This window comes from Brassica rapa, chromosome A07 (assembly GCF_000309985.2).
Source record: "Brassica rapa cultivar Chiifu-401-42 chromosome A07, CAAS_Brap_v3.01, whole genome shotgun sequence".
NCBI classification, from domain to species: Eukaryota; Viridiplantae; Streptophyta; class Magnoliopsida; order Brassicales; family Brassicaceae; genus Brassica; species Brassica rapa.
In genome coordinates this window covers 26784443-26808220 of record NC_024801.2, presented here as the reverse complement: position 1 = coordinate 26808220, position 23778 = coordinate 26784443, and the positions used below count along the sequence as shown (strand labels likewise).

Genomic DNA, 23778 nt, shown 5'->3' with positions numbered 1-23778 from the left:
TTAAAACTGCCCACAAATGTTTTTGGGGAACATTACAATTTAAAACGTATTATTATACTAATTTACAGTATATATTTACCACCATCATAACTTCTTAAGTCAGGTAAACTGAATGTTGATGTACATTAAAATAATATATATTAATACATCCTTGTTCCATTTTTTTCCCTTCTAGTAATATACTCCATCCGTTTTCCAAAGAGTGTTACTATACATTTTTCACACATACTCTCTCCGTTTCATAAAAAATTATATTCTAGAAAAAAGTTTGTTTTAAGAAGATACATTTTTTTTCCTTTTTCAATGTATTATTTAATAAAAATTATAAATTTCAAAAAAATTAATGATGTTTATTGGATTCTACTGGGTAAAAGTTACGAAAAATTGTTATTCACAAAAAACAATGCATTTACAATTAAGTTTTAATATATTTTTTTAATATGTGTGAAAAATCTAAAATATGTATCTTTTTGAAACGAATGGAGTATTAAGAATTGATTGAAATACATCAATTTTATAAAGTGTCACTAGATATTTTTCACACATATTAAAAAACTGATTGAAATACATTTATGTTTTCATTAATGTCATCAATTTAACTAGTAACATTTTAGATAAATACATTTATTTATAAAATCAATGCATTTTAGAATTAATATTGAACTAAAAGTACGTATAAATTGCATTGAAATTATAGAATGACACTTTTTAGTTTTTATGTAAAAAGAAAAATAAATAAAATGATACTTGAAACATATGAAATTTTACGTTATTTTCTGTGAGTTATGTGGCCCACTTTTAAAAGGTATATAAATAATTTTCCGTTTAAAGCTAAAAGTTGGAGTAGCGATTAATTAAATCAGCAAATTATGCAACTTTAATCTAGAGACAACATAAAATGAACCCACAAGATAACTTTTTGATAATTAAATACAGCTCCAAGTTGCACTGTTGCAGTAGTAGCCCCTCCCTACCCCAAAGTTAAATTTACTTCCAGCGGCTAAATAACTATCCCGCAGAGCTATTATATACACTCACATGGTTTATTCGTATTTTTTTCTGAATCCATAATTGCACATACAAGATACAACTAATAATCCGGCAGGATTCTAAAAGCATATAACAGTATTTTTTTTATTTTTAGTGGCTTGAAAGTTCTGGGCAGACGACTTTATATCTTGACATCGGTAAGGTCCAAAATGCATGCCCACACACAGTTACGTTCAAAAAATTCAGAAAACAGTGGAATTTTGTTTGCATGTATAATTGATGTATTACGAATACAATGTAGGGAAAAAACAAAATATCGCGAATATTATAGGATAAACAAATAAATTAGTAAACGAGAGGGAGGGCGAGACAAAAACAGTGGAAGCCGTGACGGGTTTGCTGTTTGTACAATTACAACGAGCCTGATCCATGAACAGTTACCAAAGCGGCAACGTGTGGCTGAGAGGTTAAGAATAAGGACATGATCTAAATTTATGAAAAAAAGAGATGAGGACTTAAAGGTGCCTCGTTCGTACAATGACAGTACTCGAACCCGTTACGGCTTCTCGAATTTATTATCTTCGATAAGTCTAACAAGTGCACATGCCAGCCGTATATTTTTCTTGAAATTTTTTGGTGTGTTATATACACTTATACTTTTATCGTAAGGCTCCTAACGATAAAAACAAAGGGAGAAAGCCTAACGAACCGCGAATCCCTTCTTTAGAACGAAACCAGACTCACATGTTCCATCAATGTGATTGGTCACATGAAAACCGAAACTCATCAACTTTTTCAAATTTGTCTAGTTTTGATGGGTCCTGCAACAGAGGAGTAGGTGTGGCGTAAACAGAATACATAAAGGACCATTATGTTTATTTTCAATGGAATTTACAAGACATAACAACTACCCTTTAAATCAATTTTGGCCAGATTAGTACTATTTTGTTGTTCTTAAAATATATACTATGGGACATAGAGTATTTGAATAATTTAGTCGAAACTAATGTTATGAGAAGGAAAACGTTTCGTAACTTCTTATCATAATACATAAACTACCCAATCGCCTATACTACAATATTCACAATTATAGTATAAAAGTAAGTATATAGATCCATATGAATTTCAGTTTTTGCTTTTTAAGACACCAGATGAGCTACATTTTTATGACGAACCCACACAATATTTGATCTCGAATATTTTTTTGGATTTTATTGGCAGAGAAAGAGAACAAATGGAGAACATAGAAGGATAGAGTAGTGGACTTTAAAATACACACATACTGGCCATCACAAATCCGTTGTAGTCTAGCTGGTCAGGATACTCGGCTCTCACCCGAGAGACCCGGGTTCGAGTGCCGGCAACGGAGATATTTTTTTTATTATTAAATATGCCCACTATCAATAACACGGCCCATTTGAAAAGCCCAGCCCAAACAAAACTCCATGGAAGAGATAAAATATATTAGATTTAGCCGATTGGTTCGCTGGGGATAGCGTGCGGAGAGAGAGAGAGAGAGAGGTGTGATTCTTCTCAACCCAGATTTCGAGCTCAGGTTCGTGATAAGATACTCTCCTTCTTCAATCATTCGAGTGTTTTTGTTCGTCGCTATGTAGATCTCTCGTGAATCCGATTTCATGTTAGATTTCTCGAGATTCGATTGATTTGCTTAGGGTTCGATTCATAGTCTCTGGTTGAATAATTGCTTGTTAGGTTCTCAGATCTGATTGTGTATGGACGTTTGGATAATACATTGAAATTTATTGTCTACTCTATCAAAAAAGCAATTTAGATCTCGTGGTGGGATGAGATGATGATGGTGGTGATGATGATGTTGTTGAAAACAAAAGAACTTGGTGTGTGGATTCTTTCAGATCAGATCTATGCTGCCAGATCTGTATTTGTAGATAAATTGTATGAGCAAAGTGGGTATTGGAGAGAGATTTTGTGTTGTTGATTGGTATGGGAGTGAAAGGAGGTGGTAATGTTGGTGTGTGTGTGTGGTTGAATGTTGGCAGGTGTTGTGGTGGTTTGTTGAGTTGGTGAGGTGGTGGGAATGAGTTCAATGAGCAGGAGCAGGAGTCCGAGCCGTGACAGGAGCCGTAGTCGGAGCCCCAGAGACAGGAGAATGAGATCTGAACGTTCTTCTTTCCGTGATGCTCCTTATCGTAGGGGTGACCGTGAGCCACGCCGTGCTTTCAGGTCTTTTTTCCAGCAAAACCATATCAACGTCCTGACAAATTCCTTATCTCTTTATGTCTCTCTCATATGTAACTTTCTTGTACTAGCCGATCTAGAAGCTGGAAATGCAGCCACAGTCCTTGCTTATGACTTGGGCGTGCTGTTCTAGTGTCAAGCCTTCGTTGCTTTAGGATAGGATCATGGTTATTTGCATTTTTCTTTCGATATTTATTTGTCCATAATTGTTTCTTTGATTGAATTGATAGTGTGTGCTTGCATACATACCTTTGGATTTTGATTATATAGTTTTCTTGATCTTTTCAAAACCATTTGTTCAGCCAAACGAATCTCTGCAATAACTGCAAGCGACCTGGTCACTTTGCAAGAGACTGTCCTAATGTCTCCGTCTGTAACAACTGTGGCCTTCCAGGGTATATACGTCTCCTCTCTAACTTTATTACTGTGTTCCCATCTGTTTACATAGTTTCATTTATGGCTCTTACAATGTTATCAACAGGCACATTGCAGCGGAATGCACTGCAGAGTCACGGTGCTGGAACTGCAGAGAGCCAGGCCACGTAGCAGGCAACTGTTCAAACGAAGGAATCTGCCACTCCTGTGGCAAAACTGGACACCGAGCGAGAGACTGCACGAACCCAGTTTCTCGTGCAGGAGACTTGAGGCTCTGCAACAACTGCTTCAAACCGGGGCATCTCGCCGCCGACTGCACAAACGACAAGGCCTGCAAGAACTGTAGGACTTCAGGTCACATAGCTCGTGATTGCCAGAACGATCCGGTCTGCAACATCTGCAGCATCTCGGGACATGTTGCCAGAAACTGCCCAAAAGGGGACAGCAGTTACTCTGACCGAGAGAGAGGAAGCAGGGCTCGAGGCGGTGGGATGCAAAGAGATGGTTTTGGCAGGATGGGCAGAGACGGCGGCATGCAAAGAGATGGTTTGAGCCGAGGGGGCAGAGATGGCGGCGGCGTTGGCGCTATGATAATATGTCACAACTGTGGTGGCAGAGGACATATGGCTTATGAGTGCCCATCTGCTCGAATTGCTGACCGTGGTTCCCGCCGTTACTGATGTTCTTCATTGTTCTTAGCTTTATGTCTGGTGATTCTATAGCTTTGCTCTCTCGTTTTAGTTGCTACTTTTGTTGTTGTTTTTGGCTGTTGGAGTGAGTTGAATGTGTTTCTTTTTGTGTGAAATTTGAGACATTGATTGTGTTGTATGGCATTGATTAGATTCTTAGTTCTGAGTTTCAAGAATCCAGTTTTATTTTTAATACATTTGCTTAGTAATCTTTGAGTAATTGAAAGGTGTAGTTAAGTTTAAGGAGGATAATCTTGCATATTCAAAATACATATCTTTCGTAAGCAAACCATTCATAATCAAACTCCATTTATTAGTTTATTCAAAAAAACTGTTATAGTTGTATACAGATTACAAATACTCGAAAAAAAGAAATGTATACAGCTAATGGTGGTCCGTGGTCCAGTTCATCTATAAGTAGATGAAATGAAATGGGATAACGTAAAATTGAAGTATAAACAAACCGTACCAAATACTCCATAAATACCAACTTGCAACAATGGTTTGATTGTAATTTTATTAGAAAAATAATATTGGCATGCGAATTTATAGGAATATTTTAACATGTAGAGGAGATGGATTGATGTACACTCTTTTGATTCGTTGTTTCTGTACGCATAAACAGGTAAAAAAGGGTTAACATGCGTTAGTGGCATCATTGCGTAAGCTTTCTTTTGTAATTTTGACAAAGGAAAAAAAAATGTTCATTGAAGGAGAAGACTTGCAGTGTTGATTGGTGGCGACTACCACTAGTAGTGTTACCTAAGGGATCTCTCTTTTTGTTTATTTATAACCGCTTAATAATTTGTTAGTTAACCACTAATATATTTTAGTACTAAATAATATAAAGCTTGATATACCTAATGGGTTTCATTTCGATAATAAATATGTAAGAAATGATGGATTAACCATGTAGTCTGTAATTGTAGGAGTACTAATACCAGTGACAACTAACAAACTCCAATCTTATAATACAAGGAAAATTAAATAAATTAGTAATGTGAATCTCGCTTTATAAGAAATCTTTTCTGTTGTACAAAATTTAAACTGACTAATTATGTCAATATCCGTTCTCAAAAACACATAATAAGTTGACAAAAAAAAAACATAATTATGACAATTTTTTTATTCTTGGTAGGTCCAAACCTAACTGTCAATGGGAATTTTCGATTTTATTTAAGGGGACAAGAACAAATGGACTATAAAGAGAAGACCAAAGCAAAGAAGATACCGTATCAAATCAAAGAAAACAAGTCTACTTACAAACTTTGTGGAGAAAATCAAGAAAAATGAAGCCAGTTTCATCATTGGTAATTATCTTTCTTCTCGTACTGATCTTACAAACTAACATACTAGAGAGCGGGCATGTCCGTCCCAATGTTCAAGACGCGGTCAAGAACAACACTGATAATAACAACACAACCACTGGAGTAGTTCTAAAGGACAAGAAAAGAAGTTATAATGGAGGAAGCGGAAGCTATAGATGGGGATGGGGTGGTGGTGGCGGCGGCGGAGGGGGAGGTGGTGGTGGTGGTGGCGGCGGCAGAGGATGGGGATGGGGAGGAGGAGGAGGTGGTGGAGGATGGTACAAATGGGGTTGTGGAGGAGAAGAAAGAAGAAAAGGACGAGAGGGAAGAGGAGAGTTTGTGAAAAGAGAATATGCGGAGTGCAAAGGAAACGGCAAATGTAGAGGAAAGATATTAGAATGTCCTCAACATTGCGGAGGCTTTTGTTTCTATGATTGTCTCTTTCTCTGCAAACCACATTGCCGTCGCTAGCTAGAGATATATATCCATGCATACTCTTCGGGTTTACGATACTTTTTGGGGTTTATTTGTTTGTTTTTCTTTTGGGTTTCTTCTTTACAAATCTTTTGGAGCTCTTGAGTGCTGAAAACGAAAAAATAGCCATTATAGTAGGATCTTATTCATCAAAGGTTTTTTTTTTTTTTTTTGCTTTCGATGATGAACTGAAAAGTTCACAAGGAATTCCTAAAACGAGACTTTTCTTTTACCAATGCAATGTTATGCTTTTTTTCTTTGCTTTCTATAATGAACATATTTTGAAAAACAAAATCTTCAGCTTGTAATAGTGTTTTCAACGACAATTAATGACATAAGAACAATTATAGTTAACTTTTTATTATAAAAAGATGTTTCCTATGTTTCAAATGATGTATATTTTGAAGTTTTTACATATATTAAAAAATATATCAAATTTTTGATGATAAATGTATTACTTTTTGTTATTAACTTTTAACTAATCAAAAATTCGATGAACACAATTAATATATTCCAAACTTACAATTTGCCATTGTTAGCTAATCAATATGTATTGAAAATGTGAATATATATCTTTAAAGATAACTTTTTTTATAAAACATAAATCATCTTGAAACAGAAATAGTAATATTTTAGTTATATATATTTTTAATAACCGGGAATCTCAAACTGAAGTTCATAAGCTAGTATCCGGATTCCATAACATTACAAGTCTAAGTAGTGATCAAAAAGAAAATATGGCGAACAAAAATCAACGTCTGTAGCTTGTAAAGCACCACAATAACCAAGCAAACATAAATCAACGTCTCGATCATCCCTTGGTTAATTCTAACGAAATATATCTCATTGTTTTAAAAAGAACAGTCTCGATACATCTAGATACATCCTGATAGCTGGACCACAATCGTCATTTAAATATCTCTATATGTAAAGCCGTGTAAATCAGTCTCGGGAGCAATAAACTTTTTTTTTTTTTTTTTGTAACTTCGAAGGAGGCGGAAAGCTAATAGTTTTTTTCTGAAGACGGCAGCAATAAACTTTTATCATTCATTTTGTGTAACTACATTGGCTTTTTAATGAAGGAGATTCAAGAATTGATTGAAAAAGGAGATGCAGCAATCGCATTATCTTGTTTCTTTTTTTTTGTGAATACAATTTTACATTCACTATAAAATAGTAGAACAAATAAAAACCTGAAAAGAGCTGTTACAGACATTAACCACTCTTTCACCCTCAAAGACTTACCATATCCTGTGGGCAGTGGCAGTGACGGAGCTAGACAAATGATTTATATGGGTCATAATTAATGTATTTTAGGTAAAAAGATATACAAGTGATTTGAATTCATGACATGCAGGTCAATTAAAATAGATTTAGACAATTTAACTACTACAATAACTATGAAAACACCACCACAAACTAAATTTTATTTATTTGATATGGGTCAATTGACCACCCTCGTTACATATTGGGCCGTGACCTCATACGATTGTAGCCTCCCTTCGCAAACCACATTTTGAGCAATTTTAAAAGCTCATTTTATTAGTAAAAGGCAACTCAACTTCTACGTTCCAACCTTGAATATGAACCAGATGGTCATTGATTTGAACGTGTTCATCATTAGTTTCATTCCAACTCAACTCAATTCATGATACTATCTTACTTTTTTTTCCTTTTAGTTTTGCAATGAAAACGAGTTTTAGACCCAAAAAATAAAGAAAACGAGTTAACGACGTGTCGGTACTTTACTTGAATAGTTTTGGCAGCCATAATGAAGTGTCGACATAGTTATCAGAGATTTGGAGGCATATTCAATCAGAAACAAAAATATGCCGAAGGTGATGGCACGTTATGGTGAATTTGTCTCCATTATATGCTTTTTCTTATTTTTATTTCTAAATAAATATTAAGTAAATGCGAACCAAATCCAAGAACAATCCTTTCCCCATATGGGAACTGCAGGAGGCAGAGCATGAAAATGACTCTTCGTCACATGCAAACATATACCACTAGATTTCATACAGAGAATTTAAAACTCACTTAATGCTTTGACTTACAATAACGCGGATGACAATCGAAAATACCTAATTTCTTTCTATGAAATGAAGTCTTGCTTCCACAAAAAGGGAGAAATCTTGCGCCGTGATTCACAATATAAGTCATGGGAGATTTTATTACACGAAAACTTGCAATAGATGATAAAACACAACATTTGCAATCACACTCAAAAATTTACAAAATACAGAACCAAGAAGTAAACCTAGTTCTACAAAGAACGAAGTTCAGAGAAATCAAGAAAGATCAAAAGGCCGACAAACAACCAAAGCAGGAAACAGCGTGTAGATTACCAGAAGGATCTGGACCTTTTATTAGACGCAAGAGGAGTAAAAGTAGAAGTAGTAGTAGTAGTCATCTGTGGGACAGTGAAGCCACCATCATCATACCATCTCTTGTTCTGTCCTTGTTGTTTCATGTTTTGTATTGGAGCATAAGTGTCTACTCCATGTGATGTTTCTTTGTTGTTGTACATCCCAAACTGAATATTGTTGTTATCATGAGGAAAGTACTGGTTTGTGTAGGAGGAAGGAAGAGTTTGTGGAATCTGAGGGACCCAAATCCCCATATTCTTAGACGGAAGTGACACTGTATTGTTGTTGTTTCTCTTAGTGCTGTCATCTTCTGCTTCCATAAATGGTAACACTCCATCATCATCACCACTCTGTAATCACAAAAGTAAACCCACCAGAAAAGGGAAAAAAAAATCATCTCAAAAGTAGAAAAAGATCTATCCACATCCATAAAGTTTCTTACTATTTATATCACAGTTAGTTCTGATATGATATGATATCATATAAACAAAGGAAATGAAGTTACTACTAATAGATATCAAAATCTTGACATATTAAACTTGATCTTTCTTGATTAGAGAGAACAACATACCTTAGAGAAACCAAAAGGAGGAAGTGAGGAATCAAGAAAATCCTCAACGTGCCAACCAGGTAACGTATCGATCAGATACTCTGAAATCGTGCTTGTGGATCCCCACTGATTCATCCCTACGTCGCTACTGATCTTAGAGGGTTGGATCTTGGAGTTCTTGATCTGACTCTGAGGAGCTGAGATAGGTTTCTTGAGAGGAGAAGGGACAGAACAATCTTGACTACTTGAAGGAGATTCTGTAGTTGGTTTGTAGACAGAGGAGGTTGGAGATAGCTTAACCCCTGTGAGAAGAAACCTATCGTGTTTCTTGGTGTGTTCGTTCGCCGAGTGGATCGATGAATCACAGTCTTTGCATAAAATAGCTCTATCTTGTTGGCAAAACAAGAGAGCCTTCTTCTCCTAAATTTTACCAAAAAAAAAAACGAATCAGACAAAACCCATGTCCTAAAATCTTGACAAGAAACTGAAAGAGACCTGACAGATGTCGCAGATAGGAGAGGAGTTCTTGGAGGAAGAAGGATAGAGGAGAGAGAAACGGAGATGTTTTGAGGCGAGTTTGTTAGCGTGGTGGACTCGGTGATCGCAGCCGTCGCATAGAGACGCTTCGTCAGCGGTGCAGAACACCGAGGCTTCTTCTTTATCGCAGACGTCGCACCTGATCTTCATCAGTAGATAGATTAAGAGAGATAAAGCGAGAGCTTGCTGAAAATGATAGGAAAGAAGATGTGAGAGTTTGTTATGATTTCTGTAATAAAAAGGAAAGAGAATAGTATGAAGTCCCAATAATATAAGAGGGTTGCTTATGTAATATCATCGTCATATTCTTCTAAAAAAAATCATATCTCTTCTTTAAAAAAAAGAAGTTCTTGTTTTATATGAGTCCATGAAGTAACCATTTAAAATGAAAAAAAAAATTCTATTGGCGATCCAAGAAAATATCTAACTATTACTTTGTTACATCATACTTCATTTCATTTTCCAGTCACCTTTTTGAGTAAAATACAAGCGGTGATAATCTGAGAGTTTCACCGAGTGTAGGTGCCCATGTTAGTTCTGCCCATCCAAAACTACAAACTTCAAGAAGAAACAAAACTATGTAATTAAATGAATTAATGGTGTATGAGACACTTCAACAAATTAATACTAGAATTTTACTTATAACGAAGTTATAATTCCCTCAGTACAATAACTAAATCATTTATTTTCTAATTATTCCACATTTTCACTAAATTACTTTTAACGTTTTTTACATCTCTACTCTAACCAAACAAACTTTATAGATGTTTAGACAACTTGACAAATTTTTTTGTACAAAGCTCTTTATATAGTTAAACAAAACTGATGAGACACTCACTGCTAAACATCCAAGATTAAATCAATGGCTTACATTGTTTGCGAACATAAACTTTCTTAAAAAAATTAGACTGACTAGGTATAATATATTGAGAACATTAATACAAACCAACTGACCAGATGGTACATTGATAATATTAACACAAACCATTAATTAAACTTCATATTACATTCATAAACAAAATGATAAATATATTAGATTAGAAGCATAACATTACGAGACCTAAGATACATAAATATTAATATGAAATTCTAATTTTGAATTTGATTGATCAAACCAATTTTGAATCGAATCATTTTTTTTTCTTTTTGCAGGCATGTATGCAAATTTTAATGGTGTACTAAATTTTTAGAATTTTTAACTAAAACTCGTTGATAGTGGATGGATTGATTGTTTTTCTAGAGATATTGAAACTCCTAACAGTTTTTTTTATGTTTTCAATTCCCAACAGATTTATAATCACATGTGCATACTATAAGATTTACCAAACAACATAATATATTTTGAATATATATTTGAAACACTGCATGTGCGTTGTTCATAACATCTAGTAGTTTATATGGAAGATAATACTACGCTGTTTTCCAGGAAGTGTCCCCTTAAAGCATCAAATTCAACCAATATTTAAAGGAGAAAATACAAAGCTACCTTGTTTTGGCGGATTGGTCGACTCTGGTTATTTTCGCCGAATGGCATTTTGGTTATTTAAATTCTATTTGTTTATAGTAAAGCTTATGCAGCCATGCACTATAGGTCCAAACAGAGAATAAAGATCAAACGTAGTTACAATTTCAGCTATATGTTAAAGAGTAGCCTATATATATGTCACCTTGTTACCAAACGTTTGCAATGTTTTTGTGTTATCTTTGTTTTGGCAGATTATGGTTGAAGCCACCGAAGAACTTTTCCTTGAAGGTGTGAAGCAGGGGTATCCAACATAGTTGACCGGTGATGAAGGGTTAGCCTAGTGGTGGACGTTTCCCTTACAGAAAAAAATATCAAATATGTTTCAGCTCTTTTATGAAAACTTTAGATTTCACATTTTCGTTATCTTTTGATTTTGTTATATTTATTGAGTTCTAAAATCTCATTCCATCATTAATATATATTTATATGAACTAAATGATAAAATGCTATATTTTCAATATTTTCTCAAATTGGCTAGCTAGTTTTATAATTAATAAAATTGATAGGAATAATTCTCAGTGTGAAAAAGGAAAATATGGAATGTAGCTTGTAACTGGAGACAAAACTTTAAAGGGCTGCATCCATATTAATTGCTTTGTATAGATGCCAAGGACAAGTTTCAAAATCTAGACCCACTATCAAGCAGTAACTGAAGATTACAACGAATACTTTAATTATCAGGAGTATAATCTAGTAGCACCATATCTTGTACATTCCTAAATTCTAATCCACAAAAGTAGCGTATAAAAGATTGGACAATTAACTAAAGGCGTATGCGTAAAGGAATTTTAAACCAATATAGATAACCCTGGCAAGTATCATATTAGTAGTTTGTTTTTTTGGCGGAAAGTATAGTCATAGCCTCATCATAGGTATTGCAAAAAAAGTTTTTTTTAAATGTACAATTTCAAGAATACATGTATCTAGCTCATACTATTTTGTTATGAGTCCACGTAAAAATACCCTTCAGCCTGTAGACTCTTCCCTGCGAGTCTGCGACCTATCTTGTCGTTCTCAAAAAAAAATTGTTTCATAACCACCAATAGTTTAAAGAAAAACTAAAAAAAAATAAGTAAACCACTAGCATAATCGATATTTATTTGATAGATAGCACATAATAGTATAATACATAGTAGCCTCGTGTGACCAGCCTCTGAAGCAAAGCTTACTTTAGGTTAGTTATAACTTTGAGAATGCGAGCTAGGGAACAAAATGGACCCCACGTTCATAGTGTCATGTTCTATATTTAGCAACTAGCTAGAGGATAATCATGGCTAAAAACATTTTTTTTTTTTTGAACAAAGGCTAAAAACATTTAAATATCATAAGATCATGGCAAATAAAATTAGGTGAAGATAGATAATTTCTTTGTATTTATATTATGTTTAGAAGCCTAGATGATGTTAATAAATCATAAGAACTTGCTGAAATTAGGTAGTTCATGATGTCAATGATTCATTCATTATTGACTTTTTTTTAAAAACGTTGAATTTCAAAACGTAAACTTTGATGTTAGTCCCAAATGAAGGTGGACGAAGGGGTGGGGAAGAAGAGCGACCGCACGTGGCTAGCTGGGCCGTCGTGTCTCTCGTACGTTGTTCGAAACTCTACACTTTGATTTCGACTCGGTCACCACCTCATCTTCTTCTTTTTTTTCTTTGTCGACGGTCACCACCTCATCTTCTTTCACTTCATTTTTTCTGATTCAGATTAATCTATTAGTGTTTTCGACTAAAGAAATATCGAAATTAAGTTTCATTATTATGTCATCATAATCATTTATAGTGATCCTCTTTTATTGATGTAACTATGCTCATGACTTTTAAGCAAAAAAAAAAACTATGTTCATGACACCATTGATAAAGTATTTATAAAATTTAGAATAAAATAAGGGAATTAGTTGGATCTGTATGGGCAGAAGGTGGGGAGGGCCAATATTGAAACCCATCGAATCTTAACAGCGATTCATGATTTTTTATTAAGCGAATTTAATGATTTTATTGGTCCACTTTAGGAGTTTTCATTAATTTAAAGTATAGGAATACGCCCCACATTATTTTATATAGTATACACTGCCCATTATTTGCATCAGTGCACTCATAGATCCTCATCGAATTGATTCGATTTTTGTTCTTCTCACCTTTTCTTTCACTGTTTATTGACTATCTTACGATGACTTTTCGAAAAAACAAACGAAAAGACCCCAGTTTTTTAAATCATCCAACTTTTGATTGGATCAAATTCAAGTGTTATGTTTTGATGATCATACAAGTATTTAACATAAAGTCTCTACTAATTTAACAAAAAAGAAGTCTCTACTAGTACGAGTAATAGCTATACATATATAATCTCATTTGTGAATTCCATCTAGATATCTTTTGACTGCTTTCTCGTTCGTCTCGAATATGAACGACATTTCTCGTATCTGCAAACACGTAAAGAGATTGATCAGCTTCGGTTCTTTTTAACCTAATATTGAAACACAAGTAACAAAAAATAATCACCTGGATTAAGCTATTGTTACTGATATTAACAATCTCTCCATGTTGAACTTCTTTCTCGTTTATCCATATCGAAAACTTCCCAAGATTCTTGATTACAAAACACCCATCTTTCTTCAACTTGATTAGAGCCTAAAAATCAAATAAAACTCACACTTTGAATCTCTCCATCGATCAAAAACGTATAAAAACAAATCAATACATGTTAATATTATGAAATAACGTCATTACCTGTCGTCTAGAGATTTTTTTCCAAGACCCTGACTTTGCTAAGTCGATATCCACTAGATATTCACCAGTCGCTCGTCCAAGTAACACCTGAATAATAATGAAAACGTTTATTATTTTAAACAAATGATTAGTAACTTTAGTTAAGCACCTTCAAAAGAATTTTTCAATAACCTCAGGTTTATTAATGTAATGCTTGGAGCTTCCGTATAGCATAGCAAAAGCTTCATGAGAAGTGATGTTACGGTTCATGTAAGACTTAGAACTCTGCTCTAATCTCATTATCATTCGCGCCACTTCCTCGTTTCGATATCTTGACGCTACACACAATCATCATCACATCTTCGTTAAACAAAAGACAAGATCCGGCAAAAAAAAAAAAAAAAACTATAGATTGTGTGACAGCTCAGTTAGTTACCTTCCAACTCGTACCGGTCTTGACCAATTGGTTCAAGGTCCATCCCAAGAATCTGATTGGTTAAAAAAAAGAAACAGAATTTCAGTAAATTAAATCAATAAATTTCACAGGGTTGTAAGAGTTTATATACCATAGATTCAACATCTGAATAGGAAGGCAAATCTTCATCACTCTCAATTTCATCGTTGTCTTCCTCTTGTAACATTGGAGTAGTTATATCCATCTCTGAACACAAAGTATGTTCATAGTGTTGTTGTGATGTTGAAGTAGTTGTAGTAAAACTAGAAGTAGCTTTCTCGGTATAGCTAGCCTTGAATGCATTAGAACAACTTCCTTGTTCTGTAACAACACTATCTCCACTACCAGAACTGTGGAACATGTCATTATTACCTCTGGCTTGTAATGACGATGATGATGGTCCTCTGTTTGGATACGGAGGTGGTCTCATATGCTTCCTCAGTGATGATGACGGGTTTCGAGCTTTCTGTGTGTACATAGTAAAGTCAATATCATCGTTATTTGGAATCTCATCGGACTCTTTGTTTAAAGTGCATATGATAACACCGTTATTGACTTCTGGATGTGGATCCCAATCAGGCAATAACATAGCACTATGACAATACTCTGGATCAATCCAAGTCTCTGCTTGATCATGTGACACTGATGTTGTCTCGTTGAAAGATTGAAACATAGGATCTTCAGAGTCTTCTTGAAGCAAAAGCTGTTCTAATGCATTTGCTGTTGTTGTTGTGTCCGAAACATCACAATCGTTGAATAACTGATTCACCATTCCATCATCATCAGCTTCTTGAGGCATGATACCTGGGAAAGAGTTATGAATGATTGCCAAATCAACCGCATCAAACTCCAAGTCGAAATACTCAGAGCCTTCGAACGCGTTTCCTCCAAACGCAACGTGATCAAGATCTTCGTTAATGACACAGTTATCAACGTTACTAAGAGGATGCATCTCCTCCAAACGCCTCCTCTTACACGCCGTGTAATACTGAGACCTGACTGGTGTTCCGTGATGATGGTTATGATGAGATTGTGGAAGAAACTGATCCGAGTACGTGTGATCGAATGCGACTGATGAAGATAGAGATGTGACATGAGGGTTGTACAGAAGCGAATGCCATCGATCTCTTAGTTCTGATAGTGTGAATCTCCTAGAGAACTTGACTGCTCCTTTAGCTAGTGACTCTAGAGAAGCTCCATTCTATATTATAACAAGAATAATGATTAGAAAATTGCAAAATAATGATTAAAATTTTGAAAATCCTGGATTTAAATATTCAAGATCTATATCATATCGGTAAATAATCAATAAGAAACTCGTGAGAGTCAATCTAATCAAGTTTTGATTGAATTACTTGAGACACAAGCTAGCATGTTGATTCTAGGGTTTAAACGCTGCAGTGATCTAGAGTTTTAGCTCAAGATGCAGTAACATAATCACGTTACAAAAACACGAGATAAGAAAAGACAAGAACATGTGATGTAGTAGAAGATTGCAGAAAAAAAAAACATAGTGAAAATTAGGGTTTCGTGAAAGCTAAAACCTCGATAGATTTTCTGAGACGAAAGTCATCTTCAGGGATCCAGTGAGACGCCATCGGAGACGCAAACGATAAAAGCTTTTTCTTCAGGGAAACGATAGAAGCTTCTATTGAGTCGATGAGATATTGAGAAAGGAAATATTTTCTAAATCAGCCACCGAATCTTAATTTTCTATAATTAACGTTTTTAATTAGCCAAATAAAAAGAAATAACTCCTTAGTCTTCTCGTTTTCCGATTAATTTAATTTAACCCAATTTAAAAAAAATCTCGATATATATCCTTTTCCTGATTGATTTTATGTTATTTTCTTGTGAAAAATAGTTTTGATTTTTTTATATAATAAGATTTTTATTAACTACCAATGACTAATCAGTGACCGTAAAATAAATAAACCGACATTAGCAATTTGATGATTAACTTAATTAATTTAAAAGAAATAATAATGTTAAATATGCGTTACGTTAGGCGGTTTATATATGGAAGTCTAATCGAATGGAACGATTAGGATGTAAACTCCAAAGAAGCATTGATGCTCATACTTCTTCCATTAGAGTTTCAAGCCACCACTGGATTCCATACAACTTTTGAAAACGACAAAACGATGATGCACTAAAAAAATATTACCCTTAACGCAAAAATAATACTATTTCTTAACGCAAAAAGTTCCAGATGTGTGCAATGGGCTATAAAGTTAAGCCCATCAGCTTAGAAGTCATGGTAAAGTACACTTCGGTTGTAATGCCCAAAGCAAAACCCACTAACGTCCACAGTCTTGGGCCAAAGCATATTGATGCTGAATGCTTAATATTAAATTCTATAGATCTTATAGGCCCTCGCTTATTTAACCTGAAACTCGAGTATAGTGCTAAAGATTCTTGAATGGTCTACAAGCAAATACAAAACTATCTAAATTCTATAAATAAATGTTTATACATATGAGCTATATAACACACATATTATAAGACTCTGAAGAATAGTGGTGGTCACGTGACAATGAGTCTTTGTAACCTTCGTGGAGACCACAACGCTGTCTTTTCTTCGGCCGGTCTCTTCTCCTTAAAAGGCATATATAGGGCTATTAGATTATACGCTTATATGTACTTAAATATGCGTATTAAGACTAGTATTTTTATATACACACAACATGCTAGAGCTTAATGTGAAGCATGTGCATGGATGGAGAGACGGTCCCACGGGCTTTTATGAGGCCCATAAAGCTAATGCAGGGGGACCACGTGGCATGGCGCTAGTGCCTACAAGTGGAGGGATCCTAAGAAAGTAAAGTACGTAGAAGTTTGATCTCGTGATCGTACGTACTGTTTCTACTATTGGCATGCAGTGTTCGTCGCGTAGGGTTACATAATTAGACTTGCTTATTATACTTAACTTGCCATGTATTCATGAACCACAGTTACAATCACATCACCTTGTATATTTTTTTTGTTTTTTGTTGTTATATATACGTACGGTGGTAAATTCGTATAAAGTGACTGCACAAGAATTTCAACACTAGGGACATCTTCAAAATCAAACATTAGTTTTTTTTCTCCCTCGCTTTTGTTTTCAAAGTATTGTTCGCGTTTTGTAATGGAATAAAGTTAATTCCTAACGCAGTAAATCGAATATCTTAGCTTTAGGAAGACGCTTTGAGTCACTTCATTCCTTTATTTCCAACAAGACAAAACCCGTTTTTAGCGGAAAGAGCATAATTATAACTTAGCTTTAAGCAAAAAAATGATATGGTCACAAAGGCGTAATGGAGAAAATGTTATTTCAAGAAAATGCATCCATTCGTTCAAATCTACTTACATGAGTCATGACTGTATACTTGTGAGAGTAACGCGATTCATATTTACTGATGTTTTACACAGACATTATAATGGCTATGTATGTTGTCAAAAAAAAATAAAAAAAATAATGGCTATGTATTAGCATTATAGCATATAGAAGATGAAGAGAGAAAGAGAGAACTTTTATAGGTTTAAAAAAAATACTAGCTGAAAAGCACTTAGTTAACTAAACAGTTTTGAAAACGTAACTTGGTTATTTTTATAATGAGTACGTAGTATATGCGAGTTAAAAGCAAGCCTTATCAAGGAAAGAGCAGACAAATTAATGTTTTAAACCAGTATATCACCAGTTCATGAAACCACAAGATTATGTAATACTTAAGCGAGTGAACGATTTTCTAACGTTGAGGACCTAGTTAGCTAGGGTCGAGTCTATTTCATATAGTTTCAATTATGTTTGATACTAATGGATGCATAAATAACAAAATACTCAAAATTTCATATGTAATTTGGTAATTAGCTTAGATTTTGGCTTGAACTTTATTTGTTAATTAATGTATACAAACATTGTAGATGGTATTCTAAGTTCTCGAAAACCAAAACAGTTGATAGTTAACCAAAGTAAACGTGTTAATTTATATCATAGGTGATTCGTTTTAATTGGATACTGAATTGTCAAGGTTTTGCTAATTTTGTAAGGTCTTATTATTGGGTCTGGCGATGAATATTTAAATCATGTAATCGGTGTTCCTAGAGTTTTCGTATTTTGTAATTTCTTGGAATTGTTCTCATTTGTTATATATAGATTACAAATAAAATTTGTTTTGTTAAGTCTCAGAATTGTTCATAATGAAATATGTAGCAGGGAAAATGAACTTACACTCACATTAAAAGCGAACATAAATCTTCTTTTTACTTAATACTCCTAACATTTTATAAAGATCGGATTCACATCTAAATCCTTACTTACACTAGCTGCTTAAATGAGTCTCGTCTTAAAAGATATAGCTTTTTTCTAACACGACGTATAGATAATAGATATAATCATTGAGAAGATTGTCGGAAATTACTGTTAGTGAGAAGAATGATTGAGTAGCATATTTTTTGATCAACGATTGAGTAGCATATATATAAAGAGATGGAGAGAGAGGGAGAGATGCCGCGAAAAGAAAGGTGAGCACAAGGCTCGAGAGTGATACTGTGATAGACATCAACATAATAATAACTGGAGGTGATCCTTATTCTTGAATCTTTCCTATAATAAGATTACCTTTGCTCATTCTTCGCTCTCTGCCGGACTTGTGGGAGGTGAAAAATCGTAATTACATTTTATCGAAACATACTAATAACATTAACATCTTAGATCACATCGACTGGTAAAAAAATCTCGGATCACCTCTTATAATCATTCCAATGCACACAATTTGATGATAAGTATTACTCCCTCTATTTCACAATACATTACTTAGTGCACAAAGATTAATAAATTTACTTTTTTTCTAAAAAGTAGTTTAAAAAATATAGTATAATTTAAAAATCATCCAACCAATTACAGAAATGACTACAACATCTAATTGGTTACACAGTTTTCAATAAAATTAAAAATAACATAAAAATATTAGAACATCATCTATTTGAAACAACAAAAATCTTCTAAAACATTATCTATTATGAAGCGGAGGGAGTAGAATTTACGGCTAGATTGGCGTTGATTCAGCTTTGACTTAACTTAGACCATCTCTAATTGTTTTTTTTTCATTTATTTTCTCAAAATGAAGTAAACGTATTTTAAATATTTTTTTGTAAACTGCAAACTTATTTTGAGTTTGAGTTTCACTGAAATGGTTTTCTTCATTTCTTCCATTGTTTTTAATATATTCATTTTTCAACTTCTTGTTCATTTTAATGACACATTTTATTCGATAAGATTTAAAATTATAATCATTTTTTTTAAATTTCAACTAAACTTTAATTTTGTTTGAATAAAGTATTTCTTACACCATTAAAATTACATAACCCCATACAAAACAATAATAGAGTTCTATTTAAACAATACTATTTTCGACAATAATTATTCTATGTTGTGTTAAATTTTTTTGTGTTTTTGTAATAGTTATGTATTATTAATGTTATTGTTTATTTTATTTTATATATATCATTATTAAATTATAAATTTTATATTTAAGTATTTAATTAACTTTTTATTTATAATTACATTTAAATTTTAATTATTATTCACAAATTAAACAAAAAACATTAAGTAATATTTGTATATGATTGTTTTTATGCATATATACGATGAAGTTTTGTAAAATTTTAGAGATTATTAAACAAATAGAAAAATCTTAACATTAAAATGAGTTTTGTAAATAGTATTTTCTCAAATAGAATGTAACATTATTCACATCCTCTCATTTTTACCTCAAAATGATGTATTATTTTGATGTTTTCTTGGTGGATTGAAGCTTGACTCTCCCGAAACTATACACATCTCTTATAAATTATAAACAATTGATATATATGTTTTTAAAAAAGATATACTGTATATGTTTTTTCTAAGAATACGATGATTTATGTGGTGTTTTATAAAGTAAAAAGAATGTTGGATGAAAATGTTTTTTTTTTTTTGCAACTATGTTGGATGACAATGTTAATCATTTGAATTGTATAACCTCATTAGCTTAAGCATGACTACATATAGCATTACCTATTGTTGATGGATTTATTTAATATAGTCAGAGATATAATCGAAATATATAATTTGAAAACATTCTTTCTTTTGTCGACGTTTGAAAACATCTATAACAAACTTAGCGGTTAATAGACATATATTTTCTATACAAATGTCGACATTCTACAGACATCTAGTGTTTATAATGTTTTAGGACATTTAAGTATTTAATATTCTAGCTATATACGAACTATAGAAGAACAAAATTAGAACTTCATCAGACCCGCGACAATATTTGCGAGTCCCTTAACATAAATGTCACCCACCACAAAAATAAGCCAATGCTATCTACTAATCTCGTCAAATTATCAAAAATTATAAGAACAAAAATAATGTTATTCGAAGGAAGAAAAAAAACGAAAAAAAACGAAAAAAAAGTAAAGAAAAAAAAAGACAAAAGGCAAAAGACAAAAGAGACATTAGGCAACTAGTTTAATCATAAAAAAAAATAAAAAAAAAACTAGTTTAATCATGAGGATCCCGAGTCATCAAAGTTAGGAGCTCCTTTGATTTTTTATTAAACCAAAATAATTACATTTACAAATGAAGACAAAATAGTGATTTAGTCAACAAGAAATTCTAAGTATATAAAAGGCCATGTCTCGCGCCCCTGAATACGATTATTTTTCCGGTACATATTAACTATTAAGTACGAACAGCCATGCTAGATTTATATATTAGGGATCAATGACAAAAAATTAATTATGTAACGAAAAAGTTAACGAAAATCCCGTTTTTCCTAGACAAAATTCATGTTTTGGAATGGGCCCTATACTTGTTTGATGTTCTACTTCTTGATTTTGATTTTTGAATAAGCTTTTTGTTTTTACAAAAAAATTATGGACCGATGACTAAACTAATTGTTATTATAAACTGTAAAGTATCATGTTTTTGGGTATTTCAAATGTTACAAATTTCCTGAATTTTCTTTTAGAATATATATGCTCAATTTCTCATGATTGTTTTTTTTTTCACAATTCTTCAAGACTTCGAGGCAAATAAATGAGCTTTTATAAAAAGTAAAGGGATTTTCCCAGCAAAATAAAATCAAATACACAAATCATCAAGGGGATACTAATGGTATTGGTGAGAATTTATCTTTTGAAATTGGGTTTGTATTAATTGGTCCGTCGATACCGAAGATTTGATCAAAAGGCGTGATCAAATCTAGCAATAAGGATTGAGAAGTCAAATCTCACTCGTGACCTGATATTATGTATGAACAATTTAAAATACACGAGACTGTCAACAATTTGCAATAGAAGATGAGAATATCGATTTGTAAATTTCTTTTTATTTGAACAAATTTTTATAATATATTTATAAAGTATCGAAAATATACATCTAACAAACACATTTATGAGAGAAAAAAATAATACTATGAAATTTTGATATATCTATCCCCCACATTCTTAACAGTATATTTGTTTATAGTCTATATCCACTACGCTAGATTTTTCATTTTTCAACAAATTTGCTTTCGCTTATATATGTATAATAATTCGCATTTCAGAATTTGTTCCCATCTAAAGTAGTATATAACTATGTGAGAAATAAATTAAATTTGTTCCTCACCCACTGTCAACATGAATATAAATTCTCGTCTTCGGTCCATATTTGAATGCCATAAACAAATTTTATATTTGGATTGCATTTTTTTTTCTAGAGTCTTCAATAGATTGGAGATACTTCGATTTAATTAAAAAAAAAACTAAATGATTTGTCAGCCTCGAGACTTAAAGGGACTTCCACAAAAATATAAACTTTTAAATCGCTTAACTATTATCATCAAATGCGCTTAATAATTATCAAATGAAGATTGCGCCGGTAATTCACGCGGTTCCACGTGATCAAAGATGCTACAGTGGGTCTGCTACTCTGCTTGCTTCGGTTCTAATGTCAATCCAAGTTATGACTGAAAACGTAATCTTTAGTGGTTTTAATTTTACAACTATAGAATATGTATGACCAATACATTGTAAAGGAGAAGACAACACAAGGCAAAAAAGAAAAAAGCGTCTTTGCCTCTCGAAGCGATCTAAAGACCACCGTGTTATCTCCGGCGCGTACGCGTCACTGCGACGTTGCCGGAGCTCCTTTCCTTCCCTTTCCTCCGTTTTCCTTCTTTGCTTCCTCTCCTACCTCCCTTTCTCTCTCCGATATACTGTTTGCCCTGGAAGAAGAGACATGCCGGCAATGGAGTAGCGACCAGATCCGGTGTTCGTCTTGGATTTCTGGTGTCGACGTGAGGTTGGAGCGGAGGAGATGGATTGGAGGTCGGCTTTTAGAACTGAGGGTTTTGTCAGATTCAAATTTTCCACTTCCAGAGCCTTCACGACGAGGGCGCGTGGTATAGGTGAGACGTCTCCTGGAGCCTGGATCTACCGTACTCTACGACGGTGAGATGGCAGAAGGAGTGGTGTAACAGACGATAGAAAGAAGCTTTGGTCCTTCGGTGTTCAAAGACAAGCTCAGCAAGGAGGCTCGAAGAAGTCGTGGTCAACCGAAGAAGAGGCCTTTACGGTATGGTCTCTGCACTTCTTGAAGTCGCTATCAGTTAAGGTCTTGTTCCATCGCAGTAGTCAAGGTTCGGTTTTCATTCCCGACTAGTCTGTTCAGTTTCGGGCTTAGGAGCGAGATGCAAGTTCTTTCGGCTAGAGGCCACTTATGATGACCCTGTCTATCCTCTGAGTGTTTCCTTTGCTAAGGTCTGGACTTTTATTCTTAACGTTTGTGATGACCCTGATATGAAGATGATGTTCTATCGGTTGTGGAACCGGATTATATCAGAGGGTTGTGAGTCCCGTGTTTAGTTTTTGGGTTTGGTGTGTGATAATTTCAGTTGCAGAATTCTCTTTCAGTTGGTGGTGCAGTGATTTCTCGTTGATGTGGTTTGTTTTTGAATGCGTTTGTTATGGGAATCAATTGACGAGGCTTGTTTGTGTGGAGGTGTCTGGGAGACTTCTATCTAGGTGTAAAGTGGACGTCAGAGAGTGCGTTCAAACCGTATCCGAAAGTTGCTTACTTGTCGGGTTGTGAAGTCTTGGTCCTTGATTACTAATGGTATCGTTCGGCAGGCCATAGGCGGCAACGATAGATCCGGGTTGAGAAGACTGAGGGTCTTCGGGTTTTGAAGCGGATGGAATCGTTGGTTGGCCGAGAGCAGCTTCGATTTGTCCAGATCTCTGCGGTTGCTATATTGGAAGGTCATGTGCACTGAAATGTCAGTTTGTCTGTAGATTTTCATGTTTGTAATGTTTTAGTTATGGGTGATTGGTTTTTACCCGTATTTGTTTGGTGTCTGTAAGTCGCCCCGATGTGGGCTCAAATCGCTCCGATGTGGGCTCAAGTCGCCCCGTTGTGGGCTCAAGTAGTCTTTCCTTTAGGCTTTAGTTTCTGGAGATTTCATGATTTCTGCCAGCCTTTGTAACAGTGTTTAACTATGAATGAATGAATCCCTTCAGACGGAAAAAAAAAAGAATATGTATGACCAATTGCTACGTACTTGTATAAAAT

At 34.0% G+C, this 23778-nt stretch overlaps 4 protein-coding genes and 1 non-coding gene across 6 annotated transcripts; 3 read left to right on the top strand and 2 right to left on the bottom strand.

Moving 5' to 3' along the window:
• Positions 1-2286: 2286 nt before the first annotated feature.
• Positions 2287-2359, top strand: TRNAE-CUC. The gene has a single exon. It is a non-coding gene; the product is annotated as a tRNA-Glu (tRNA).
• A 69-nt stretch (positions 2360-2428) lies between these two features.
• On the top strand, positions 2429-4468 carry LOC103832006 (zinc finger protein GIS2). The gene is made up of 4 exons (XM_009107959.3): positions 2429-2545; positions 3009-3192; positions 3510-3602; positions 3689-4468. The coding sequence occupies exons 2-4, from the start codon at positions 3047-3049 to the stop codon at positions 4260-4262; spliced, it is 813 nt and encodes a 270-aa protein (XP_009106207.1). The 5' UTR covers positions 2429-2545; positions 3009-3046; the 3' UTR covers positions 4263-4468.
• A 240-nt stretch (positions 4469-4708) lies between these two features.
• LOC103832005 (glycine-rich RNA-binding protein GRP1A) lies at positions 4709-6335 on the top strand. Its single transcript, XM_009107958.3, has one exon. It carries the CDS (start codon positions 5561-5563, stop codon positions 6047-6049), a length of 489 nt encoding a protein of 162 aa, XP_009106206.1. The 5' UTR covers positions 4709-5560; the 3' UTR covers positions 6050-6335.
• Positions 6336-8175: 1840 nt separating this feature from the next.
• LOC103832003 (B-box zinc finger protein 21) lies at positions 8176-9836 on the bottom strand. The gene is made up of 3 exons (XM_009107957.3): positions 9467-9836; positions 8993-9391; positions 8176-8771 (listed from the first exon to the last, which is right to left on the bottom strand). The coding sequence occupies exons 1-3, from the start codon at positions 9656-9658 to the stop codon at positions 8397-8399; spliced, it is 966 nt and encodes a 321-aa protein (XP_009106205.1). The 5' UTR covers positions 9659-9836; the 3' UTR covers positions 8176-8396.
• A 3032-nt stretch (positions 9837-12868) lies between these two features.
• LOC103832002 lies at positions 12869-23743 on the bottom strand. 2 transcript variants are annotated; one of them, XM_009107956.3, is made up of 7 exons: positions 15743-22514; positions 14311-15399; positions 14181-14232; positions 13937-14082; positions 13766-13852; positions 13538-13666; positions 12869-13458 (listed from the first exon to the last, which is right to left on the bottom strand). In XM_009107956.3, the coding sequence occupies exons 1-7, from the start codon at positions 15794-15796 to the stop codon at positions 13384-13386; spliced, it is 1632 nt and encodes a 543-aa protein (XP_009106204.1). In that variant the 5' UTR covers positions 15797-22514; the 3' UTR covers positions 12869-13383. The 2 variants fall into 2 exon arrangements, with proteins under 2 accessions (XP_009106204.1, XP_033131085.1); XM_033275194.1 differs by having other exon boundaries at positions 12869-13666; positions 15743-23743.
• Positions 23744-23778: the final 35 nt, after the last annotated feature.

What these genes read in the sequence shown, in the direction of transcription:
- LOC103832003 (XM_009107957.3), bottom strand. Translation starts at nt 9,658, where the DNA reads ATGAAGATCAGGTGCGACGTCTGCGATAAAGAAGAAGCCTCGGTGTTC. An exon ending in CTATCTGCGACATCTGTCAG is followed by an intron (nt 9,392 to 9,466) that starts GTCTCTTTCAGT and finishes GGTAAAATTTAG; the next exon opens with GAGAAGAAGGCTCTCTTGTT. An exon ending in CTCCTTTTGGTTTCTCTAAG is followed by an intron (nt 8,772 to 8,992) that starts GTATGTTGTTCT and finishes TTGTGATTACAG; the next exon opens with AGTGGTGATGATGATGGAGT.
- LOC103832002 (XM_033275194.1), bottom strand. Translation starts at nt 15,796, where the DNA reads ATGGCGTCTCACTGGATCCCTGAAGATGACTTTCGTCTCAGAAAATCT. An exon ending in AGACCGGTACGAGTTGGAAG is followed by an intron (nt 14,083 to 14,180) that starts GTAACTAACTGA and finishes GATTGTGTGTAG; the next exon opens with CGTCAAGATATCGAAACGAG. An exon ending in ATTACATTAATAAACCTGAG is followed by an intron (nt 13,853 to 13,936) that starts GTTATTGAAAAA and finishes ATTATTATTCAG; the next exon opens with GTGTTACTTGGACGAGCGAC.
- LOC103832005 (XM_009107958.3), top strand. Translation starts at nt 5,561, where the DNA reads ATGAAGCCAGTTTCATCATTGGTAATTATCTTTCTTCTCGTACTGATC.
- LOC103832006 (XM_009107959.3), top strand. Translation starts at nt 3,047, where the DNA reads ATGAGTTCAATGAGCAGGAGCAGGAGTCCGAGCCGTGACAGGAGCCGT. An exon ending in GAGCCACGCCGTGCTTTCAG is followed by an intron (nt 3,193 to 3,509) that starts GTCTTTTTTCCA and finishes CCATTTGTTCAG; the next exon opens with CCAAACGAATCTCTGCAATA. An exon ending in AACAACTGTGGCCTTCCAGG is followed by an intron (nt 3,603 to 3,688) that starts GTATATACGTCT and finishes TGTTATCAACAG; the next exon opens with GCACATTGCAGCGGAATGCA.